Here is a 21,375-nt window from a genome sequence, read left to right as displayed (position 1 = left end):
ACACAAAGACATACTAGAACAAAGCACCATTTATATACAAATATGATTTCAAAAAGGCATATGAACATGATCAAGGAGATATGTAATAAAAACCCATCAAATGTATACAATGCATAACTATATTAATCAAGAAAGTAGTGATTACAACCTTCAGTCCTAATGTTGTAAGTCCCCTTCTAGTTCGTTCCTTCATTCCAATGCCTTGCCTTCAAAATCCTTGTAATCAAAAGGTAGTTATTTGAGTAGAGTTTCACCAAGTTTTTTTTAGTTTTGCTAGCTAATCATCTCAATGGGAGATGGTTGTATTTGTGGGCTTGTGAAAGGATAGGAGGAGGATAAGGGATGGAAGTTAAGATCAAAGTAGGGATACAAGTAAGGTCGACACTTCTATGAGAAGATGGAGTCCACGAGCCTTCTAGAATAGAAGCTTCTCTTATTTTATTTTATTTTATTTTACCTTTGTTAAAACAAGCAAAGTGCAAAAAATGTTTGAATGCAATAGTTATACATCATGTAGATAATCACTAAACACCCATTGAAATTAAAATTAAGATTTGTTAAGGGTATTTTCATAAAATCCTTATCTTTCTTAGTGAGTTTCTCTTCCATTGGCAAAAAAAAAAAAATATGACATAGTTTATAAAAAATGCTACAATTTAATTTAATGTGTGTAAACAAGACACAACGAGCTTCCCCTACTAATGAATATGATAACATAATAGTTTGCTAAGAATGAAGTAGTAAAGCAGAATTACCATGCTTTGTTTCACATAAATCCGTGACAACAACCAAAAAGTTAATGTATGATTGCCAGTCAATCTCATTATTATAATTCCTTTGGGACAAATCCTTTAATACAGTACTCTGCTGTATATTAATGCCCCATCCTTTAATACACTTTCCTCAACGGTAGTGCCCACCAAACCCTAAATCATGGTTTCTCCACCCCAAAACTATCTTTGACAACTTGGTGGGTAACAGAATTTTTATGGTTTTGAAATAATGCAACAATACATTTCCTCCATATAATCACACTGTTTATGGTTTCTCTAACTTAATTTAAGTATTTGAATATATTTAAAACTTTCAAAACTTTCATATTAACTGAACTTAAATATGTTGCAAATTTTAAATTGCAGTTAGCCATTGCTCACTAGCATTATAATCGTATTTTAACTGTAATATCGTTAAAGAGAAAAACCGCGCGAATAACACGGCGATCTGATAGCGCGGTATCGCTCGTTGTTTGATATTGTGATTTCTGATTGATATTTTGATTTCTTTTTAAAGCTCTTTCGATTGTGCCAACGTGAATCAGAAGAGGCAAGAATGATGTGGCACGAGGCGTGGTACTCTCCCGATCCACCCACGGTAGTGATGGTCGTCCTTTTGGAGCTTACGAGAAAGCTCATTATAAGTAAATTGAAATCACTACACTGAAAGTTAGTAAATGCTTTACGCTTGATATGTGATTGCTGCAAGTATAACATCCACATGGGCATGTAGGTAATATGTATTACGTTATTTGTGAAAATGCTTCCATTTTTTTAAGCGCCAAGACACATGCAATAGCTACTTCCACTAGTATACGTTTTCATATCACTAAGTTCCTGCAGTTGTGTATACAATATTACTAATCGCCGTTGAGTTGGCGTGTAAATTGGAACGTGTTACATAGAAATTTAGTTATTAATTGCACGAGGCTTGTACTCGTATTTTTGCAGACGGAAATAAAAGTCGCATTACAGTTTTCCATATCTTATAAATTGCAGTAATTACCTAAATTGCATGAATTCGGACCCGTTTAATCCACGCTTTTCTGGAGATGTCATGAATATGGGCGCCCCTAAGTGGCCAGCGTGCTGATCATTCCCGTCCCTTGATAGGCAGCGATTTCGAGAGAAGCTGAGTTGAAGTACAACCAATTGAGCAAATAATTAAATGTGTGGTACCGTTCTATGAAGACATCGAATCCAATTCGAGTTTCAGCGATCATAACAGCCCAGATATTTCTCGTTTCTCGGAAAACCCTAGTTTATAGGCTATCCTTTGGTGTATCATTAGACTCAGCGAATAAAACGTCCATGGGATATATCTTCGGGACCTCTCTATTGCGTTTCATATACGTCCGTTGGTTTACACTATGGAATTAGTATTTATTTGATATCAACAGCCCTATGCACATAAAAACTAGTGTAGTATTCGATTGATGGAGTTGCCTTAAATGCATTTTGTTTAGTTATTACAAATTTTAAGATCGGAGATGCTATGAATTTGATTAAGTTTCACGTGGAATGAAAAATAAAAGTGGAATTTAAATATATTTTTTAATAAGTTTATTCTTACCCAGTTATTAATGTATTTTTTTATGAATAATTTTTTAATTATCAATATTTATAACTTCATAGCAAGTTTTTTAATTAGGGAAATTTTATAATTTTTTACAATTTTATGTGTCAATTTTATAACTTATCAATATCATATACTAAACAAATTTTAACTCACTTCTTATTATACTTGTTCAAATGACACTTTTCTAAAATTAATTAATTTAATTAAAAATCTCTCATAAACGTGATATGGATCACAGAAGCCTCAACTCAACAATTGAATCCCTGCACGGAGAAGCCATTGCATCCAAGGTTCATCATTTTGAACTGGCATGCTTGCAGGTTTCAAGGTTGAAGTCAGATCTAGCTTTTCTTAAAAGATGCAGAGACTCCTCCTGTTGGAGTCTCTGCTCAAGCTATTTATCATGCAAAGCTGGATCTGGTTCTTCAACTTGTCCTGACTATGAACCACACTAGTTGGTTCAAAACGCGTCCACAAATGATAGATCTTGTGATTTACGCCGAAAAATCTCTCATAAACCTGATATGGATCACAGAAGCCTCAACTCAACAAGAGTAGCCTCAACTCAACAAGAGTAAGAATTATTTTAGATAAATATTCAACTTTTGATTTGTGTATATTGTGAAGTTAAATCTCTATCATCACCTTAATAGTTATTGATAATTAAATTACAATTCTCAAGTCTTTATTCCAAAAAAAACATCACATAATTAATCATTGTTTTGTTTATATATTACATATTAAAATCCATTTTAATGAACATTAAATAATGACTCATTAAAATAATTAGTCATTATTTTGTTAGTGTATTCAACTTTAAAATTAATTTTAATGAATGAAAATAATAATTGTTATAGTATAATGTTATAAGATATATGCCTTCTAAAATATATTAATACTTTACCTAGTGACCTTTCGTAAAGTAATACATATTATTAACCATTAAGTTAATGATATCTATATATAATGGGTTTATAGGAAATATATACATATTATTAACCATCAGGTTAATGGTATCTATATATATAATGGGTTTATAGGAAATATAAGAAGAGAGAGAAAAGTCAATATGAAAGGGAAATGAGTGAACATGAAAGAAATACGAAGATTTAAGTAATACTCGGGAAAAAATAGGGAAAATAAAGGTCATGATATGAAAGATAATTGATGCGCACCAAGATAATGGATGTGGGAAGTTGACACTAATTACGAATTATAAAGATTTTATATTTATATAGAGAAGGAATTATATACCATTGATATTGGATCAATTTATAGTAATCCTTTCCACCGACGTTATCAATGTTATTGTAAATAGAATAAAGTGAAAATTTGACCATGATTTTGATGACGCTAAAGTGTATGTGAAACTAGTTGTGACCGGCACTTAACATTGGATATTTCTGTTTCAGTTATGGTTAAATATATCTATATGCTATTTGAATTTTTATTTTTTTCCAATTTCTCTATTTAAGCTATATACAGACTTCACATCGACATAGGATTTCATAGAATACTCGACGTAGGAAAGGAGCCAAACTTGTAAGTTTACATTGTTGAAGATTCTTTTAAGAGCAATGTGGGTTTTGAAGATGGTATGGATGTACTTTTATACGACGATTTTCGAAACCTTATGTGTGACTACTTGAATGACGAGGAGAGATGACTCCGTGGTTGAGGTTTGACAATGAGAGGGGGAAATCATTGCTTTCAATAGCTTTACGATAATGTTTTTTTATTTAACTGCAACACTATTAATGCAGTGATTTTTCAATCTTAGTTTTGATGGAATTGATGATATTATATAGATTTATGGATAGCTATAACATCTAAGATTTTCATTAGGACTATTTTTTGGTTTTGGTAGTGATATTAATGCAGTGATTTTTCAATCTTAGTTTTGATGGAATTGATGATATTATATAGATTTATGGATAGCTATAACATCTAAGATTTTCATTAGGACTATTTTTTGGTTTTGGTAGTGATATTAATGCAGTGATTTTTCAATCTTAGTTTTGATGGAATTGATGATATTATATAGATTTATGGATAGCTATAACATCTAAGATTTTCATTAGGACTATTTTTTGGTTTTGGTAGTGATATTAATGCAGTGATTTTTCAATCTTAGTTTTGATGGAATTGATGATATTATATAGATTTATGGATAGCTATAACATCTAAGATTTTCATTAGGACTATTTTTTGGTTTTGGTAGTGATATTAATGCAGTGATTTTTCAATCTTAGTTTTGATGGAATTGATGATATTATATAGATTTATGGATAGCTATAACATCTAAGATTTTCATTAGGACTATTTTTTGGTTTTGGTAGTGATGAAAATAGTGATGGAATATTTATTTGTACCAAGCTTTTTCGGGTAGACTTATTCAATTGTAACCATACATTGTCTTCCACCTTGAATAAATTATTTCTTCTCCTTTCATCATGATTGGCCTTATGTTTTTTCCATGACTTTTGTAATGTGAGGTATACTTGGATATGGATTTACCTTATCTTCTCAGCATTCTTTCCTACCTTTAAGGCATCCCCTGTAATATCCTCCCTCACTCCTCCTTACTAGACATATGCAAATTATATCCAAATGTGAAGTGTAAATTATCCAAAACAAGTTTTAAATGGGGACTTACCGATAAAAGTGTGGACTACTATGTTATAATAGTGTTTTATATATACTATATTTCCATATAAGGAATTCATATGCTTCTAATTATGACCCCTAAAAAGCTACCCCAAAGTGATGTTGACTAATTTCCTCCCATCTATTTGTGGACAGAATGATGTACATCTCTCTTTCTTCTTGTGCATCTTCTTCAACAATGTAGTTCAAGATGAACTGAGAAATCTTGTGTCCTTATCTAAAATGATGCTCTTTGTTGGTTTTGTCTATAGTCTAGCCGGAGTTATATGCAAAGTAAAACCAAAAAAGCCCCACTATATACTAGCCCTTTTGGGATCACTTATAAGATAGGTGAAATCTCACACAAGGCATAAAGGGGGACTAATGGAATCACACTTCTCCAACTACGAAGGGAATAATAATCAAATGGGCGTAAACCTTCTTCAACATCCTACCCATTATTCATAACGTTATTGCACGTGTAAATACATAAAACATTTATTGAGATTTTGATAAACCAAAATAAAAATTTAAAAGGGGGTATCTTAATTAGTGAAAATGTTGTAATATACCCAACAATGCATTACAACCATTAGGAAGAAACATAACTAATGCATGACGTGATCATCCCATAGAATACAACAAATGGAAACAAGCTAAGCATGAGCCATATTTAATTAGTAATTAAAAAGGGGCACTTCACACAATAGTTACAACATTACAACAACATTTCACCTCAACTCACCAACCTAAATATCATAATATTACAACAACAACAAGACATTATGAAGAAATAAATCAAGAACCAACTTGAATCCCCTTGTAATTCACCTATTTATACATAGTTACATAGACATCGATAGCATGGGTGGTACGAAGGAAATCAATTACCATGGGAATTACCATGGGAAGACACCCTACACGTTCCAATCTAGACCAAATCAAAATTGGTTCAATGATGTAGTCAAACTTAACCATTTTTGTCCATTCACTTTGTGCACTACTCCTATCCACACAATTATCCTTTCTATGTCGATTCTATGCACACTTTCTTTTACAAGAAATTTTTGTGCCACTTTTCTATGATGTTTTAATCCACCTTTTTGTGCACAGCTCCCAAAACTTCCTAAAAATTTCAACATTTCTTCAACTACCTTGATAAGTCTTGGTATTACAAAAAGGATGTTTGAACTCCTACGTTTACCAAATTTCATTTCTCAATCCAAAGTTCGTACAAACTTAAGAGGTGTGAGTGTTATAGGCACAAGAAGTAAGATTCTATTCAAGTTGTTCTAAACCAATGAATTGAATTGAGATGTACGAAGACCACTTTGGAAAATTCAAAAAGGAAAACTACTTAGCTTAATTTTTCAAGAAAATATATGATTGAAGCATGAATTATTCTATTACATTGAAGAAACACTAATCTATTTGCATGAAAGGAATGCTAGAAACAAGATCCTAATCTATCTTGCAAAAGGTAAATAGTAGGAAAGTAACTCTAAGCTAGTTGCATGGAAATAAATTCCATGAATGTAACTTTGGTCTACCTTGCACAAACGACAAAATTTGCTATTGCAATCAAGATAAATTCTATTATATTTGGAAAGACAATTAAATGCTCAAAAGTGATAAAGGTAAACTATTTTAATTCTACTTAACAACTAATCAAAACAATACACCCTAGTTGTAGGATTGAAACTACATTAATGAAAGGAAGGTACCTAAAGGGTCTGTAATATGTTCAAGTTTATTTTCAAGGCTTAGAGGACATTATGGAGTGATGAGAAGGAAAAAAAAAATATCTAGAAGCAATTCTAGGTGTTTTCTGAATAATTATGTGTACTACTACAAGATTGCTATAGGATTCCCATGTTTGCTACAAGATTGTATCGGAGAGAAACTGATGCTTCTGGGAGTGGTCTCAAGGTGGGAGAAGGTGGTAGGTGTTATATAATGCATTAGGGTAGATACTAATTCAATTCATCCTTATTTCTTAATATTTTCTTGTAAACATTATTAGACAATGGACATAGAAATTAGGCTCCACGTGAGGGAAAAACCCTTCCAAAGGGAATACCTAGAAAATATCCTCTTCATATAGAGTCCACGTCAAATGAGAAAACCAGGACCTGAACCCTAGGCCAAGCACCAAGTCATCCCTCCAAGAAGCTCTTGAAATTAGGCTAGAGAGTAACCAAAAAAGCAAGGGTCAATTCAGCTCCAACCAACATCCACCTTCAACTTTGGCCCAAAGCTTCAACCTGTAACTTCGAACTACAACTTCGCCCCTATAGTCGCTGCAGAAACCTTAATTTTGGAATGTGTCATCTCTTCAAGAAGACTTTCTTAAAACAAGCCAAGGTCTCCAAAGTTAAAATTGATCAAAATAGAGTATTTGATTCTCCTACAACTTGGATCTACAAAGCGATCTCCTACATTTGAGTCTTGCAATTTTTGGCCTCCCTTAAAGTTGAAAAAACCCTAACCTTTACACGTGTGATAGAATAAAGCCCAAAAAAAAATTCCTTCATTATTCTTGAGGTCTTCTTCCCTTCCAGAACTTCACAATTTCTTCCTTGATGCTTCGAGATTCAGATCAATTTTTTTGATAAGAGAGATCAAATTAGTGATCAAATGAGATTCATGTTGCTTCTATTTATACACATTTGAGGGGTTCAAATTCCTTATTTTAGGAAGAATTGTCATTTCCTAGGCCAACTTGTTCTTGGAGGTTTTTAGGACTTTCTAGACTTAAAATCAATATCTTTTACATGTTACATCTTTCCCAATATGAGCTATATAAATTATAAAGACTCTCTTGACTTAATAAAAATATTATTTTGACATTAAAAACCCTGCAAGCATGAAGAACATGATTTACCTAAAAGACCATCAAACTTACACATGTAACCCGTGCTTTAAAATAATATTTGTATTTCTTCTTTTTCTTGTAACATAAGACATACATAATGATTTGAGTACATATAAAATAATGAAGACCAAAAATAGTCACATTTTCCAATCATAAGGAGCTATGGAAGGGTTCAAAAGACCTTACCAAGCCCATATCTACTTAGTAGCCTAACTTGTATAAGGGAAAAGATATTGGGTTGGGCCTTAACCCAAAGAGACTTAACTCCCTTGGTGAAAACTTATAATAGAATCAAAATTATGCTTTTAATTAATTTCAAAGCTATTCAAACATGTAACATGTAAATGGAAATAACAAGCAGAAGTCTCCTTATCTAAAAATAACTATCTTGTCTCTAGAATTTGAATTTCTATTGAGTTGAAAAGCTCTCTTATTTATATAAAAATGCGAAAAGGGAATCCTCATTGAAGGGAGGATTGCTTCCCTCTAAAATTCCTACAAAATTGGATCTGGTCTCTAGTGCACTTGTAGCCATTTACATATCGGTAATAGTAAATGTGAATCAAAATCCACGATGACCTCTCGAGTTCAGTCATAAATTTTATTGGTGGTTTTAATTAGGTAGAAACTCACAAGTTTGGAAAAGTTGAAAATGACATGAAAAACCTATTTAACCATAACCTTGACAACTTGAGAATGGAATTGAAGACTAATTAAACAACATGATCCTCAACTAATCCATAAAATGTAGTGGATACTCCATCAGACAGATCGTTATAACAAATATGATAAAATTATACTTAAAAATATGAAATCTACACTATCGGGCTTTATTTGTATTTTATATTTATAAATATGTAAATTACATTTTTTTGCGTATCTATGAAAATTTTAATTGTGTAGAAAATAGGAAACATTTAAATATAAACTCACAAAAAATAATTGGCATAACAAATATCCTAGGAAACCCTTTGAGGAGAAAAACTAGCTCAAAGTTGAGGCCACTTTGCTCTCTTTCTCTTAATAGAAAATGGTTGCAAGTACAAAATGTAAGGTCCATGTCCCGTGGGATACTATAGTGTACAAATACTCTCTGTGCTCTCTCTTCCTATCCCACTCAACCTCTTTACTTGTCTATGGAATAAAACACCCTAGAAAAGAATGGAATGTATTTTCCTCTTAGTGTCTCAGTTATAGCACAACCTGATATCCTACTAATGCTTATGCTTGACCCCTTCAACTTTGAACTAGATATAGAATATGGACACTTTTCCATGATCAATTGGAGGCTAGTGTGGCATCCTATCAAATTATGGCGGTCAAAACAAGAACCTCAACTTATGAGTGCCATAACTTTTGCATATGTAGTGTAATTAATGTGATCCTTTTGTTGTTCAAAAGGTATTTATGTGTAGAATAGAAAAAAATATTATATAATGATAATATGGCAATTTTTTCCCCCACAAAAATGTCTTTTCATGCCTAAAAATTCTCATGGAATGTTTAATACCCCAATTTTATAAACTAGGTCTTGCCATTAAAATTGGTCTTCTCCTGTGATTCTTCCATTTTTTCCACTTTGAAAGCATCTAAATGGATGGAAAATAATATAATAATCCAATTTGGATCACACCCTATTTAGGGAGGCTTTTGGTCCCTAAATGCTTCTACTAAATGATGTGAGGTGACTTTTACTCCACCTTCTCTTTAGTACAATACCATTTCTCCTTTTCTAGAAGTTGTCCTTTTAGCCCAATATATGAAATGTAATGTTGCCCTTGTCTTGTATTTCATGACCTCTTCTACAAAAATGTATCCTCTATCAACTATGCTTGACCATCTCGTGCCAAATCCCTTACATAAGGTAAGACTTGATCTTCATCTTATTCTGGCATGGAAGGTTAAGATAGTTTCATATTATCCACACTCAAAACTAAGTAAATGTGCATGGATGTAGGTATATTAATTTTATAGGTAGTATCTCTGATCTTTTCAAGTATCTCGGAGGGACCATACCATGGAGCCTTGGTTTTCTTACAAGATCTTGTAACCTCTCCTTATTCAATTATAACCATACATTTTCTTATGTTTTCATCATGCTTGGCCTTATATTTTTCCCATGGCTTTTGTAATGCCACATATACCTAGATATGGATTTACCTTATCTTCTCAACATTTTTTCTACCTTTAAGGAATCCCCTATAAGATCCTCCCTCACTCATCATTGCTAGACATATGGAAATTATATCAGAAGGTGAAGGTGTAAATTATCCAAAACAAGTTTCAAATGGAGACTTACTAATAAAAGTGTGGACTAGTGTGTTAGAACAGTGTTTTATATATATGATATTTCCATCCAAGGAGTTCAAATGCTTCTAATTGTCACCTCTAAAAAGCTGCACCAAAGTCATGTTGAATAATTTCCTCCCGTCTATTTATGGATGGAATGTTGTAGATGTCTCTAACTTCATGTGCATCTTCTTCCACAATGTAGTCCAAAATGAACTAAGAAATATTGTGTCCTTCTCTAAAATAATTCTCTTTGTTGGTTTTGTCTACATTCTGACACCAATTATGTGTGAAGTAAAACCAACAAAGCCCCACTATATATTGGCCCTTTTGAGATCACCTACAAGATAGGTGAAGTCTCACACCACGCATAAAATGGGACTATGGGAACATCACTTCTGCAACTATGAAGGCAATAAGAATTAAATGGGCATAAACATTCTACAAAATCCTGCCCATTATTCATAAGCTAATTTCATGTGTAAATACAGAGAACATACATTGAGATTTTGATCAACCAGAATAAAATTCTAAAAGGGGGTGTCATAATTAGTGAAAACATTGCAATAGACCCAACAATGCATTACAACCATTAGAAATAAATATAACTAATACATGATGTGATCATCCCACAGAAGACAAAAAATGGAAACACTTAAGGTAGGGCCAAGGGTGTATACCTGGCTATTACCCAAGGAAATGGTTGATTAGTCTTATTTTATTGGTTGTAAGGTTTCTCATGCCTAGCCATAATGTGTTGTCCCTTGTCCCACAAACAAGGGGGTCTCATACACCAATTTGGTGTCTATATTGGCCGTGGCCTCAAAAATGGATATTATTATTATTATTATTATTATTATTATTAAGACTAGATCTCTAGCGATAAGCAATATGAAAGTCCTAATTTTCTGTATGGTTTGTGAAGTTACATAAGGTGTGTACAAGAGTGGGGTTTCCAATGCATGTGGAGTATTGACTAATTCAAAATGTTCGATTGTCAATTGTCACGAAAGAATATCATTTAAAATGATCTTTTAGTGACCAAGTTGATAAATTACAGTTGGGAAAAGTTGAGATGTAACATTAGTTATGTGACCTTCAAAATGTTCTTGCGGTAACGCTTTGCTTCACATTTTGTAGGCAGAGACAAAACACTCATGATTAATGACCATAAGTGTGAAGTTTTGATTCAGGTTACTTCGCATATATCTCCTTGTGGAAGCTATAATGTGGGTGTGAAAGATCTCTATTACCCGTTGAAAATTTTAAACTCGATGATAATGAATGTGTGTAATGAGCTAGATAATCACAAACTATCATCATTCTAGTATGGTGGTAAGTGGGGGGCACTAATGGGTTTATGAAAAATGAAAATTATGAATAGTGGACTCGCGAGGTGGAATGCACAAAAAGTAAATTTAGATCTTTTCCACCAACAAAATCATACAAAATGTCATTCCTCCTCAGGAATTAATTCAAATAGTTCCCCTAACAATGATTCAAGATGTTGGGGCCCCAGAGTGTTGTATAGACAATATCTTTTGTGGAAAAAAGTGATCTCTCTAGTCCTTATTTGGATGGGGTCTCTTGGGTTAGTTTGGGGTTATGATAAGCCAAGTTCTGGTATAGTTTTGTAAATAATGTAAAGTCTCTGTGATTTCAGGATTCAGAGTGCGTAGATGAATAGGTGTCAAAGGGGCTTAACTCCTTGTCTTATGTAAAGTTTTGAGTCAGTTTTGAGATTCACCCACGGTCTGTGGACCATGGCATTGTATGAAAAACTATAAATAGTGAGTCTTAGCGAAGGGGAAAGTAGACTTAGACATAGAAGGGAAACAAGCAGAAAAGAGAGAATTGGGTGATTCATGTGTCTAGGGCAGGAAGGCTCTGCTTCTTGTGCTTAGATAGGGAAAGAAAGGCTTCGTAGATCAGTGCGCAAAGGCTTAGGTAAAGTCTTCAACTGAGTGCACGGACCCCTGCAACTATGTGCACAGGGAATTTTGAGTCTGTAACCTTGAATTAAAGATCAATAAAGACAGTTTTTCTAAAGAATTCCAAAGTACTCTTCTTATCGTTGTTAATGTTATATACTACTGATGAATGATTTGTTTATGAAATATTGTTTGAATGTTACACAATTCTCTTGAATAAGTCTTAATAATGTACGTTGTTAGGTTCCTATACCAATAGGAGTCATAATTTTGAATGACTAAGGTTAAGCCTTGTAATATTATACATACCTTTGCTTTCTCCAAATGTTTTCCGTATTAAAAGATTAAAAAATGTAAAGAGGGCATGTCCTAAAGGAAATATCAAAGGACAAAAAGAATAAGAGAAGGTCAAAAAATGAAAATATATGGACCTCAAAAACAAAAAGGGATCATGAAAGTGTGCAAGTCTAAATGCCACTACTATTTACTTTTATGCATAATAATGATTATGTGTAGCTTGTTATTCATGCTAGAATCTATGGTAATCAAACTGTTTAATCTTGGTTATTTCATGCTTCAAATTTTATGTTTATAGTTAGAGAACAAAATCTGACCAAACAGTTTAATCTTGGCAGATCATTAGATAGGTATAGAAAATAAAAGGAGCTCATGAGTTTAATCTAAGCCCTTGGATGATATAAGGTTAGAATTAGTTATATTAATTTTCAAAAGAAAAATAGATGATAAGGGTTTTCCAGTCTAAATGCACCCAAATAAAATGAAGAAAAAATGGTAGGGTAAGTAATGGGTATGTAGAAGAAAGGTTGCTAAAGTATAAAGTTGATTGGATCAAAACACATGCATCATGCTTACACACATATTTCAATATGTATGATCAATTATGGAAGAAAAAACAAAGGTTTGAAAGTTAATATGATTAACTCCCCCTCATTCATTCTTCCCCTTACTTACTAATTCCCTGCCCACAAATATGTTCTAGTACTTTAAATCCTTTAAGTCAAAGAGGCTCAAAGCATTTCTATGACTTTTGGTGGGACCAGACCCTCAGCTTAATGACTTAAGGACATCAAGTGTCAGAATCCCCTTCATGAAATTCATTTCTCCCTCATTACCCTAATAAAACCCCTTTTCCTAAGGTTAAACTTCATTTGTCTAGGAAAAGTAAAAACCCCCATGTAAATTACATTTCACTAAAAAAACCCACAAAAGTATTTTATCCTAAGTATCAAAAGTATGTGAATAAAATGTGCAAATTTTACATTTATGCTAAGGATATGATCACTCCTCTCATTTCATATTAATTTTTAACTTTATTATATAAATCACCGATATACATTTTCCCATATATTTTTTTTGTTAACAGAGGAATTGGCAACTAGAGCAGCCTCACAACTCATGTTACACGGGGTCAATTCTGACCGCTACCACTATAACCCCTGAGAAACTGCGCCCACCCCTCTCCACAGCTTTGGGTTAGTCCGAGGAAATTGAACTCCTGACCTTCAGTAGAGAGCCCGCCTTTCTAACGAACTTCACCGCATTGTGATTACCAACTCGCCTACCATCGTGGGGATTCCTTTTCCCGTATATTAATTAAATCATATAATAAATATCCCAACCCTTAGTTTAATTATAGAATATATAATTTACCCCAGATCTCGACAAAATAGGTAAATCCCATCATTAAGCCCCGCCCGATCGATTAAATTTGGGATCAAGTCTTAATTAATCCCAAACCGTCAAAGTTTAAAGCCATGGGCCCCCCGAAGCCCATGCTCTTATCACCCGCACACCTCCCTTGCCCGACTGCCGTCCGATCACCATCCCCCTCATCTGACGGTCCACACTCATATCAGCTGCACTCGACGACCAACCTTTACCGCCTGATAAGGTGGTTTTCCCCGGCCTCCCAATTGCTACATGTCTAGTGCTGGAGTAGATCGGGTGACCCCTCCTCAATACCGCCTCCTCCCCTATAATTGGTCAAAACCCCTAGAACATTCATAACTAGCTTGAAATCCCAGCAAACAAAGCTAGATCATATAGAGATAGCCCTCTCTAAGCCTAGGTTGGCTAGAGCCTATGCTCCAAAGTTTGTTTTTGGTAACCTTGGTCATTTTCTTTCTTCTAATAACTTCTAGAGAAATTTCTAAGTGATAACATGGTGGCAACCATACTGGGTACCAGCGAATCCTCAGTCCTAATAAAGCTTTAAGAAAATTCTAAATCTACATTCTGAGCCTCTTAAAGTCATTTTTTAGAAGTTATTTTGAAAAAATCTCACAAAAAAAAGTAAAAATTTTGAAATTCTGGCTTCTAGGAAGACTCATTTTACTAGGGCTAATCCTAATCCAAACCCTGCCCTAGTAGTTGATAATCCCAATCTAATTTCAAGAAAATTTAAAAAGGGAGAAAGTTCAGTTAGCCAAATACAATTATTTAAAGCTAATTCATGTCCCCTTGAGTGGTTATTTTTAGAAGAACTTCCCTTTGATGTGCCATTTGATCTTTCATTATTTAGAACAAAATCTAAAAATGCAATCGATGAAGCAGTTCTGGATCCTAATTTTATTGCAGACCTTCAAATTCAACAGGCCAACAAATCAATTGATGAATATATTCTGAAATCTCCACAATCATCCATTAATACTACCTCGACCCCTGAGCTTTCTGAACAATCATCCATTACTTTGAGTTCACCATTGTTTCCTTCAACTTCAACGATAATACCTTCTGAAGTCCATTCTTCACCACCATTTATATCTACACTCCCTCACCAACCTATCATTACTCACTACAACAAAACCAGCGATTTGCGCCAGATTAGCGCCAGATTTGTAATTGTGATGAGCAACCTGGCGCTAAATCTGGCTCTATTGTACAATTTTTAAAGCGTCCTTTTTTGCACCTGATTTTTCATCCCTTTTCACGCTAGATTTTGCATCATTTTTTACACCAAACTATGCATCATTTTTTGCGTCAAATTTTGAACCAAGATTTGCATCTTATTTTATGACAGGTTTTGCTTCTAGTTTTGTGTCATTTTTTGCATCTATTTTTCATTCTCTTTTGCTTCCTATTTTATGTCATTCTTTGCTTCCATTTTTGCACCATCATTTGCATCAAGTTTACACTGTATTTTGAATCCAATTTAACGTCTTTTTATGCATCCATTTTGTGTCAGTTTTTGCATCTAGTCTTACGCCAGGTTTTGTATCTAGTCTTACACTAGTTTTTGCTTCTATTTTTGCACCAGCTTTGGTGCCTATCTTTGCACCATGTGTTGAATTTGATTTAGCACCAAATTTTGCATCCGTTTTTGTGCCCATTTTTGCATCGTTTTTTGGACCATTTTTTACATCCACATTTACGTTTGATTTGTCTCCATTTTTCCCATCTCATTTTGCACCATATTTTGCGTCATTTGTTTCATCCAATTTTGCATCATTTTTAACACCATCTCTTGCATCTAATGTTACATCATTTTGAGCATCAAAATTTGCATTTATATTTGCATCTTATGTTGAGTCATGTGTTGTGTCCACCTTTGCATCTTATTTTGTGTCTAATGGTACATTCAATTTAGAGCCATTTTTTACGTCTACTTTTGTATTTGTTTTTGCACCAAGTTTTGCATCCAATTTTAAGCTATTTTATGACCCTTTTTGCACCATTTTTTTGTGTCTACTTGTGTCCAATGTTGCACCATTATTTACACCGACTTTTTCATCCAATTTTGCATTTTTTTGGTGTCTAGTTTTACATCGTTTTCACCATCCAAATTTGCATCTTTTTTTGCCTCATTTTGTGTCCACATTTGCATATAATTTTGTGTCTGAGTTCGAGCCTAAATTTGCATGTGATTAGGAATCATTTTTTACATCCAATATGGCATCCTTGGTTTCACCTTTTTTCAGCCCCATTTTGCATCTTGTTTTATGTCTTTTCTTACATCTTTTTTTTTTCCTTTTTTGCACCCAAGTTTGCATCCCAAATTTACACCATTATTTGCATCATCATTTGGCATATTAATTTGTAACATTTTTTGTTTCTTTTTAACGCTCAACTTTGCATCTTATTTTACATCTAGTTGTTGTCTTTTTTTGCATCTAATTTGGTGCCCATTTATGTGTCCTTGTTTTTGCCCAATTTGATATCCTTTTGTATGCCATGTTTTGTTCCCTTCTTTGTGTCAACTATTGCACAATTTTTCACTTCTAATTTAAAACACTTTGTATGTCAATTGTTTGCATTTTGTATTAATTCCTAGTTTAACATCCAATTTTACTTTCAATTTTGCATCCATGGTTACATCCGCATTTGACTTCTTATATAGAGTATATTTTTCTTTACATATATGACCCCCTTTATAGATTCATAGTGAAATATATGATAGTTTCTAAATATCATTAAGGCAGATATCACAATTCAAAATTATTTGTAAAGAAATTTAAGAGAAATTGACAACATCCATCCAAAAAAATAACAATGTGCCATTAACAATTTTCAAAACATGTATAAAATAGCAACATAATACTAATAAAATCAGTATTATTTTTAATCAAAACAACTAAAATTCAAATATGATTAACAAATCAAAATATTTAATGAATATCGTTACGATAAATTAACAACATACATAAATCAAACTCATCGTATGATTACAAAATCAAAATGTCTCATTGATATAGGGTAAATTCACAACACCCATCTAAACATAACAATGTCATTCTACACAATAATTTCTTCATAAAAAACAATGCATGTGCATGCCTAGCTACCACCACCAAGATCATCCTCATGATCATCTTGACCATCCTCATTACTCTGATCCACATCATCACCAACACCGCAACTATCATCATCATCTCCTCCTTCACCACCATCATCTTCATCCTCATCCTCATCATCTCCTGATATATGTTGAACATAATTTGGATCATCGTCTTGGCAATCATTATCTATAGCATTCTGACAAAAAAAATCTATATTACATGTTAGTATTAATTACATAACACAACGCATGTTTTTGTTATACAATGTTAACCATAAAATGAGGTAAGATATAATATCTAATAGTACTAAAAAATAAAATGAAAATATGGTTTAAAAGTATATTGGAAATCCAACTAAGATTACATACCATAGAGTCCATCCAAACAACAAATTCAACCCATCTCTTTTGCTGCAGCACCTCCTTTTCCAAATGATTTGGAGGTCTTCAGGGTAAAAATATATATCCCATGGTTTATATTTGGCCTTAAAAAACAGTAGAAAAAAAAAATTTGAGAACACAGGAGCAAGATGAAAAAGGAATTGCATGTCTAAACATTTTGAAGTCTCAAAAAGCATTCATCAACATAGAGAAGACTACAACACTACTCTTGACTTCCAAGTTTTCAACTAATGGATTTAACTGACCAGCAATGTTTTTTGCATGAACCACGCTCAAATGCTCAAGATGAGGTAATGAATGGATGTTATGCACCTATCTGTGAATTGCAACCACAGGCATACATGTAAGTGCAAATTTGTAAATCTCATACCCAGATTTACCCATCATCAAGCACACAACTTTTGCGGGATCCATTTGACATATCTTATGTTTCAGAAGGAATAACATCCTTGAAGAGACTCATGGCTTTTCTTAGGGAAGGATCTTTGCATGCAGAATCTAGATTAACTCTGAACATTTCAATCAAACTAAGGTAAATGAAAGGCAACAATCCATCGGTCAAACCTCACAGGTTAAAAGCACCCGCTGAGTTTCACACAAATGAGAAAGCCTAAGGGAAAAGATTTGACACATGCATGCTACATGATTTCATGTAGGATAAGTACCTAAGCTTAAGGCAAAAGATTTGAGACATGCAAATGTATGAAGTACAAGATTCAGATAAAGAGAAAGAAGCTCCTTCATGCCATATTCTCACTGACAGTGAATCTCAAATTAGGTACTTATCAAGCATGAAATCATGTTGAATGCCAAGCATGAAATCATGAAGCACACACCATGATAAGATTATCTGACTCCAACTACTGCATCAAGATGAAAAATTCAGCACTCTAGACAGTCACATAAGAATAAAAAAACATTCAAAAGATATGAATGCATATTAGCCACTATAGAGGACCAAAACATAAACTTACGCCATAGACAGTGTGGCTGAACCTTTCCCTGCTTTTGCTTCAACAAATTCAGTTCCTCCATCCTGTGTGTGCTTTGTCAAGGCTTTAATGTCCTCCTCAGATAATACAGAGTTTGGCTTTGGTGTTGCCTAAATTTTTTTATCAAAACAAAAAAGTGTATGTTCCCTTTTTAACTGTATTGAAGGGTAGGTAATTATGATCTCATTTTATCTTTGATAAATTAATCTTCTAATATCCAAGAGTAAAGAACAAACTCAAGATGAGGATCCAACAAAGTCATATACATGTGAAAAAAGTGGAAGAATTGTAACACCTGCATGTCCACCTACAACAGGAACATCAACTTCTGCAGACAGCATAGGATGACATCAACAACAAACATAAAACTGAGAATTGTATCTAATGTTAAAAAAAGCATGATGTTGGTAAGATCCTGCAGCATATCATGTATTGGGTCTAGCCCAGATGGTTGTGTGCAAAGACTGTTATCCTTCCCACCTGGGTTCAATTCCCTCAAGTGACATCTTGAGCTGACTATATTTCTGATGGCCTTGAGCCCTATGATACCATCCTTGAAATGAGGAGAAGTGCCTGGCATGTTTGCCCATGATGCATATTTCATGATTAAATTATAAAAAATAAAAATATTTTACAGAATACTAAATATTTGAGAGTAGCTAAGCATAACAAGCCAGAATTTTAAATACCTTCAACAGGAACCCCTGCTTTTGAAGCATAGAACGTCTTTGCACGGACAACATCAAGAGTAGTAACACCAAAGAGTTTCTTTTCATTATAGGTCCCTGCCTTCTTAAAAACCTCAGCAGCTATTGGTACAGTAGAATTTACAGGATTGCTGATCATATTTACAATTGCCTGCCATGGATATCAAGTCCTCAGCAATGCCATAAAAACCAATTCTAGATGATTTCTTGAATCCAAATATACCATTCCTGATAGAAGGAAAACATTATCCAGTACACTCTCCCCCCTCTCCATATCTCTATCTATATAATATGTAACAATATACTATACATACTGTACACTGTATACTATACATACTGTACACACATACTGTCAACAACAACAACAAATAACACGATTTTATATCCCAAGGGGTGGGTGGCCCTTCACGGGAGCAAATCTCATTAAATACCTTGGGGTTACTAGCTGGTATTTCAGCGAGCAGTTGGTTACTACCCTTGTCGTCCATCCAGAAAAATTGGGAAGAGGGAGGAAATCTGCAAGGGGCTATCAAGATGCTTGGAACGCCTAAACTGTGGGACAATATTTTTTCGGACCCGAAAAAGAAAGATGACTCCAGGTGATGTGGAGTTGGAGTATGATGTTACTAGGTACCATATAATAATACCTCCCTCCCAGGTCAAAGACATATGAGTTGAGTTAGAAGGTTGTCTCAGGTTTCAAGGGAAACTGTTTGTCAAGAAGATTCTACAATACAAGAATCAGCATAGATGGTGCCCTGTCCAGCAGTCAAAGAAACTCTACCAAGCAAAACCCTGCTAATACACATTTAGCATTAGCTCTAAATCTTTTTCTGTGCTTTTGATGGCTAGTAACTACAGTTAGACAAATGAGACCTGCTAACAATTAGACCACAGTTTATTCATTTATTAAGAAGTCTGGTGTACATAGCTTGATGATGAGTGTGTCCCAGCACTCTAGTGTTAGCAGATAAAAAATCGCAATTCCAAATTAGTTATCATGATTTCAAGTTTCACGGGGCCAATTTGACAGCACAGTACATGTAGCCTAGTAGGGCATTTAAATTCCATGTTATCACTTCACCAACACAGAGAACACATATAGCCTAGTGGTATACATGGATACAGAAAGAAACAGGGCATTTGGGGGGCTTCTAACAGTTTAAAGAAAGAGATGGCGTTTAGCACAACTCCCTCCAAGTGTTACCAGATGCATAATCAAGGAAAATTCGGGGAGGCCAAGTCTTGGGCAAGGATAAGGAAAAAATTCGGGACAAAATTGGAGAGTAGAACAAAAATATAAAGATATATACATATATATTTTGATGAAAATATATAAGCAATGGTGAGTGCGACTTATAAGAGCGTTTGATCTGGACTTACTAGAAAAGAGGAGACTTCTTATAAATTTCAGCAAAATCTATCTCAAGGCACTCCTCAGCAACTCTAAAGCTGATTTCTAGCATCCATGTTGCAAGGTTACATTTATCAGTAATCTTTGTCGCACCTTCAATAGCTTGTCCAGGACATTTCAAGTTGCTAGATTCAATGAGACTTGAATAAATTGTAAGATGCCTTAATAACATATGCTGCATTAGCAAACATTAATCATATACCTGGAAGTACTCTATGACATGGATTGAATGGCAACCTAGTGGACCGCCATATATAATTTGACCACCTTGTTTCATCAACAGTAGCTGCAAAAAAAGAAAGAATGCTATTGTAGTTGGGATTGTTTGGGAAAGTAAGCATCATTAAATATTTGCAAGGTTTTGTTCAATAAGCATTGCTTTACACACATGATTATCAGGTTTTACCTAGGTGTCCAAATGCATTGCCCTTCAGAGTGGGCAGTGAAAATTGTTTTAAATATTGATATTGGTGGGCTTCTAAAAGATCTTCCTTTCTAGAAATTTACAGAACCATCTACTTCTTCCTACAATCCATCTTATAACCTTTTCAAAACTAGCCATTTTGCTGAAGACCTTTGATATTAAATATTTAACTCCATGGCCTTGGATTTGAAATTTAAATATAGCTCTCCGAACTCTAGATACATCACTACCAATTGGCCCCCTATGATTATTGTCAGTGGTTTGGATTTCTAGTGAAAAATATTTTTCCTTCCATGACATGTGGTCTCATGCATGCTTTCATATTTTTTTTGTGGGTGTCTGATCACAATTTCAGATTTGGCTATATTAACAACCTGTAAGGAGTTAGAGATGTATCTTACCTCATCAAATCCTTCAAAAATATCTATACTTGGCTGATGGATAGTACAGACTACAATTCGGCCTGTGTCCACTGTATTCCTAACTGTATGCATCGCGATAGTTGCAGCTCTGGCATCCAGACCAGATGTCGGCTCATCCATGAATAT

The 21,375-nt window shown here is 34.0% G+C and overlaps 1 protein-coding gene and 1 long non-coding RNA gene across 2 annotated transcripts; both read right to left on the bottom strand.

Moving 5' to 3' along the window:
* Nucleotides 1–16,735: 16,735 nt before the first annotated feature.
* Nucleotides 16,736–17,411, bottom strand: LOC149168204 (uncharacterized). The gene is made up of 2 exons (XR_016259321.1): nucleotides 17,258–17,411; nucleotides 16,736–17,085 (listed from the first exon to the last, which is right to left on the bottom strand). It is a non-coding gene; the product is annotated as an uncharacterized LOC149168204 (long non-coding RNA).
* Nucleotides 17,412–18,260: 849 nt separating this feature from the next.
* On the bottom strand, nucleotides 18,261–21,369 carry LOC149168203 (malate dehydrogenase, mitochondrial-like). Its single transcript, XM_089424851.1, has 4 exons — nucleotides 21,229–21,369; nucleotides 18,972–19,140; nucleotides 18,549–18,610; nucleotides 18,261–18,392 (listed from the first exon to the last, which is right to left on the bottom strand). The coding sequence occupies exons 1-4, from the start codon at nucleotides 21,367–21,369 to the stop codon at nucleotides 18,261–18,263; spliced, it is 504 nt and encodes a 167-aa protein (XP_089280977.1).
* Between the last annotated feature and the right edge of the window lie 6 nt (nucleotides 21,370–21,375).

Source organism: Pinus tabuliformis, chromosome 4_2 (assembly GCF_031772625.1).
Source record: "Pinus tabuliformis cultivar Carrire ecotype Pingquan chromosome 4_2, CPIR1, whole genome shotgun sequence".
Taxonomy (NCBI): domain Eukaryota; kingdom Viridiplantae; phylum Streptophyta; class Pinopsida; order Pinales; family Pinaceae; genus Pinus; species Pinus tabuliformis.
This window is presented reverse-complemented; position numbering and strand designations above follow the sequence as displayed.

Excerpts from the sequence above, each read along its gene's own strand:
- LOC149168203 (XM_089424851.1), bottom strand. The coding sequence starts at position 21,369 with ATGGATGAGCCGACATCTGGTCTGGATGCCAGAGCTGCAACTATCGCG. Across the intron at positions 19,141-21,228 it reads TTTTTGAAGGATTTGATGAG|GCAATTGTAAATATGATCAG; the intron begins GTAAGATACATC and ends TATCCATGGCAG. Across the intron at positions 18,393-18,548 it reads TTCTTCCACTTTTTTCACAT|GCAACACCAAAGCCAAACTC; the intron begins GTATATGACTTT and ends AAAAAAATTTAG.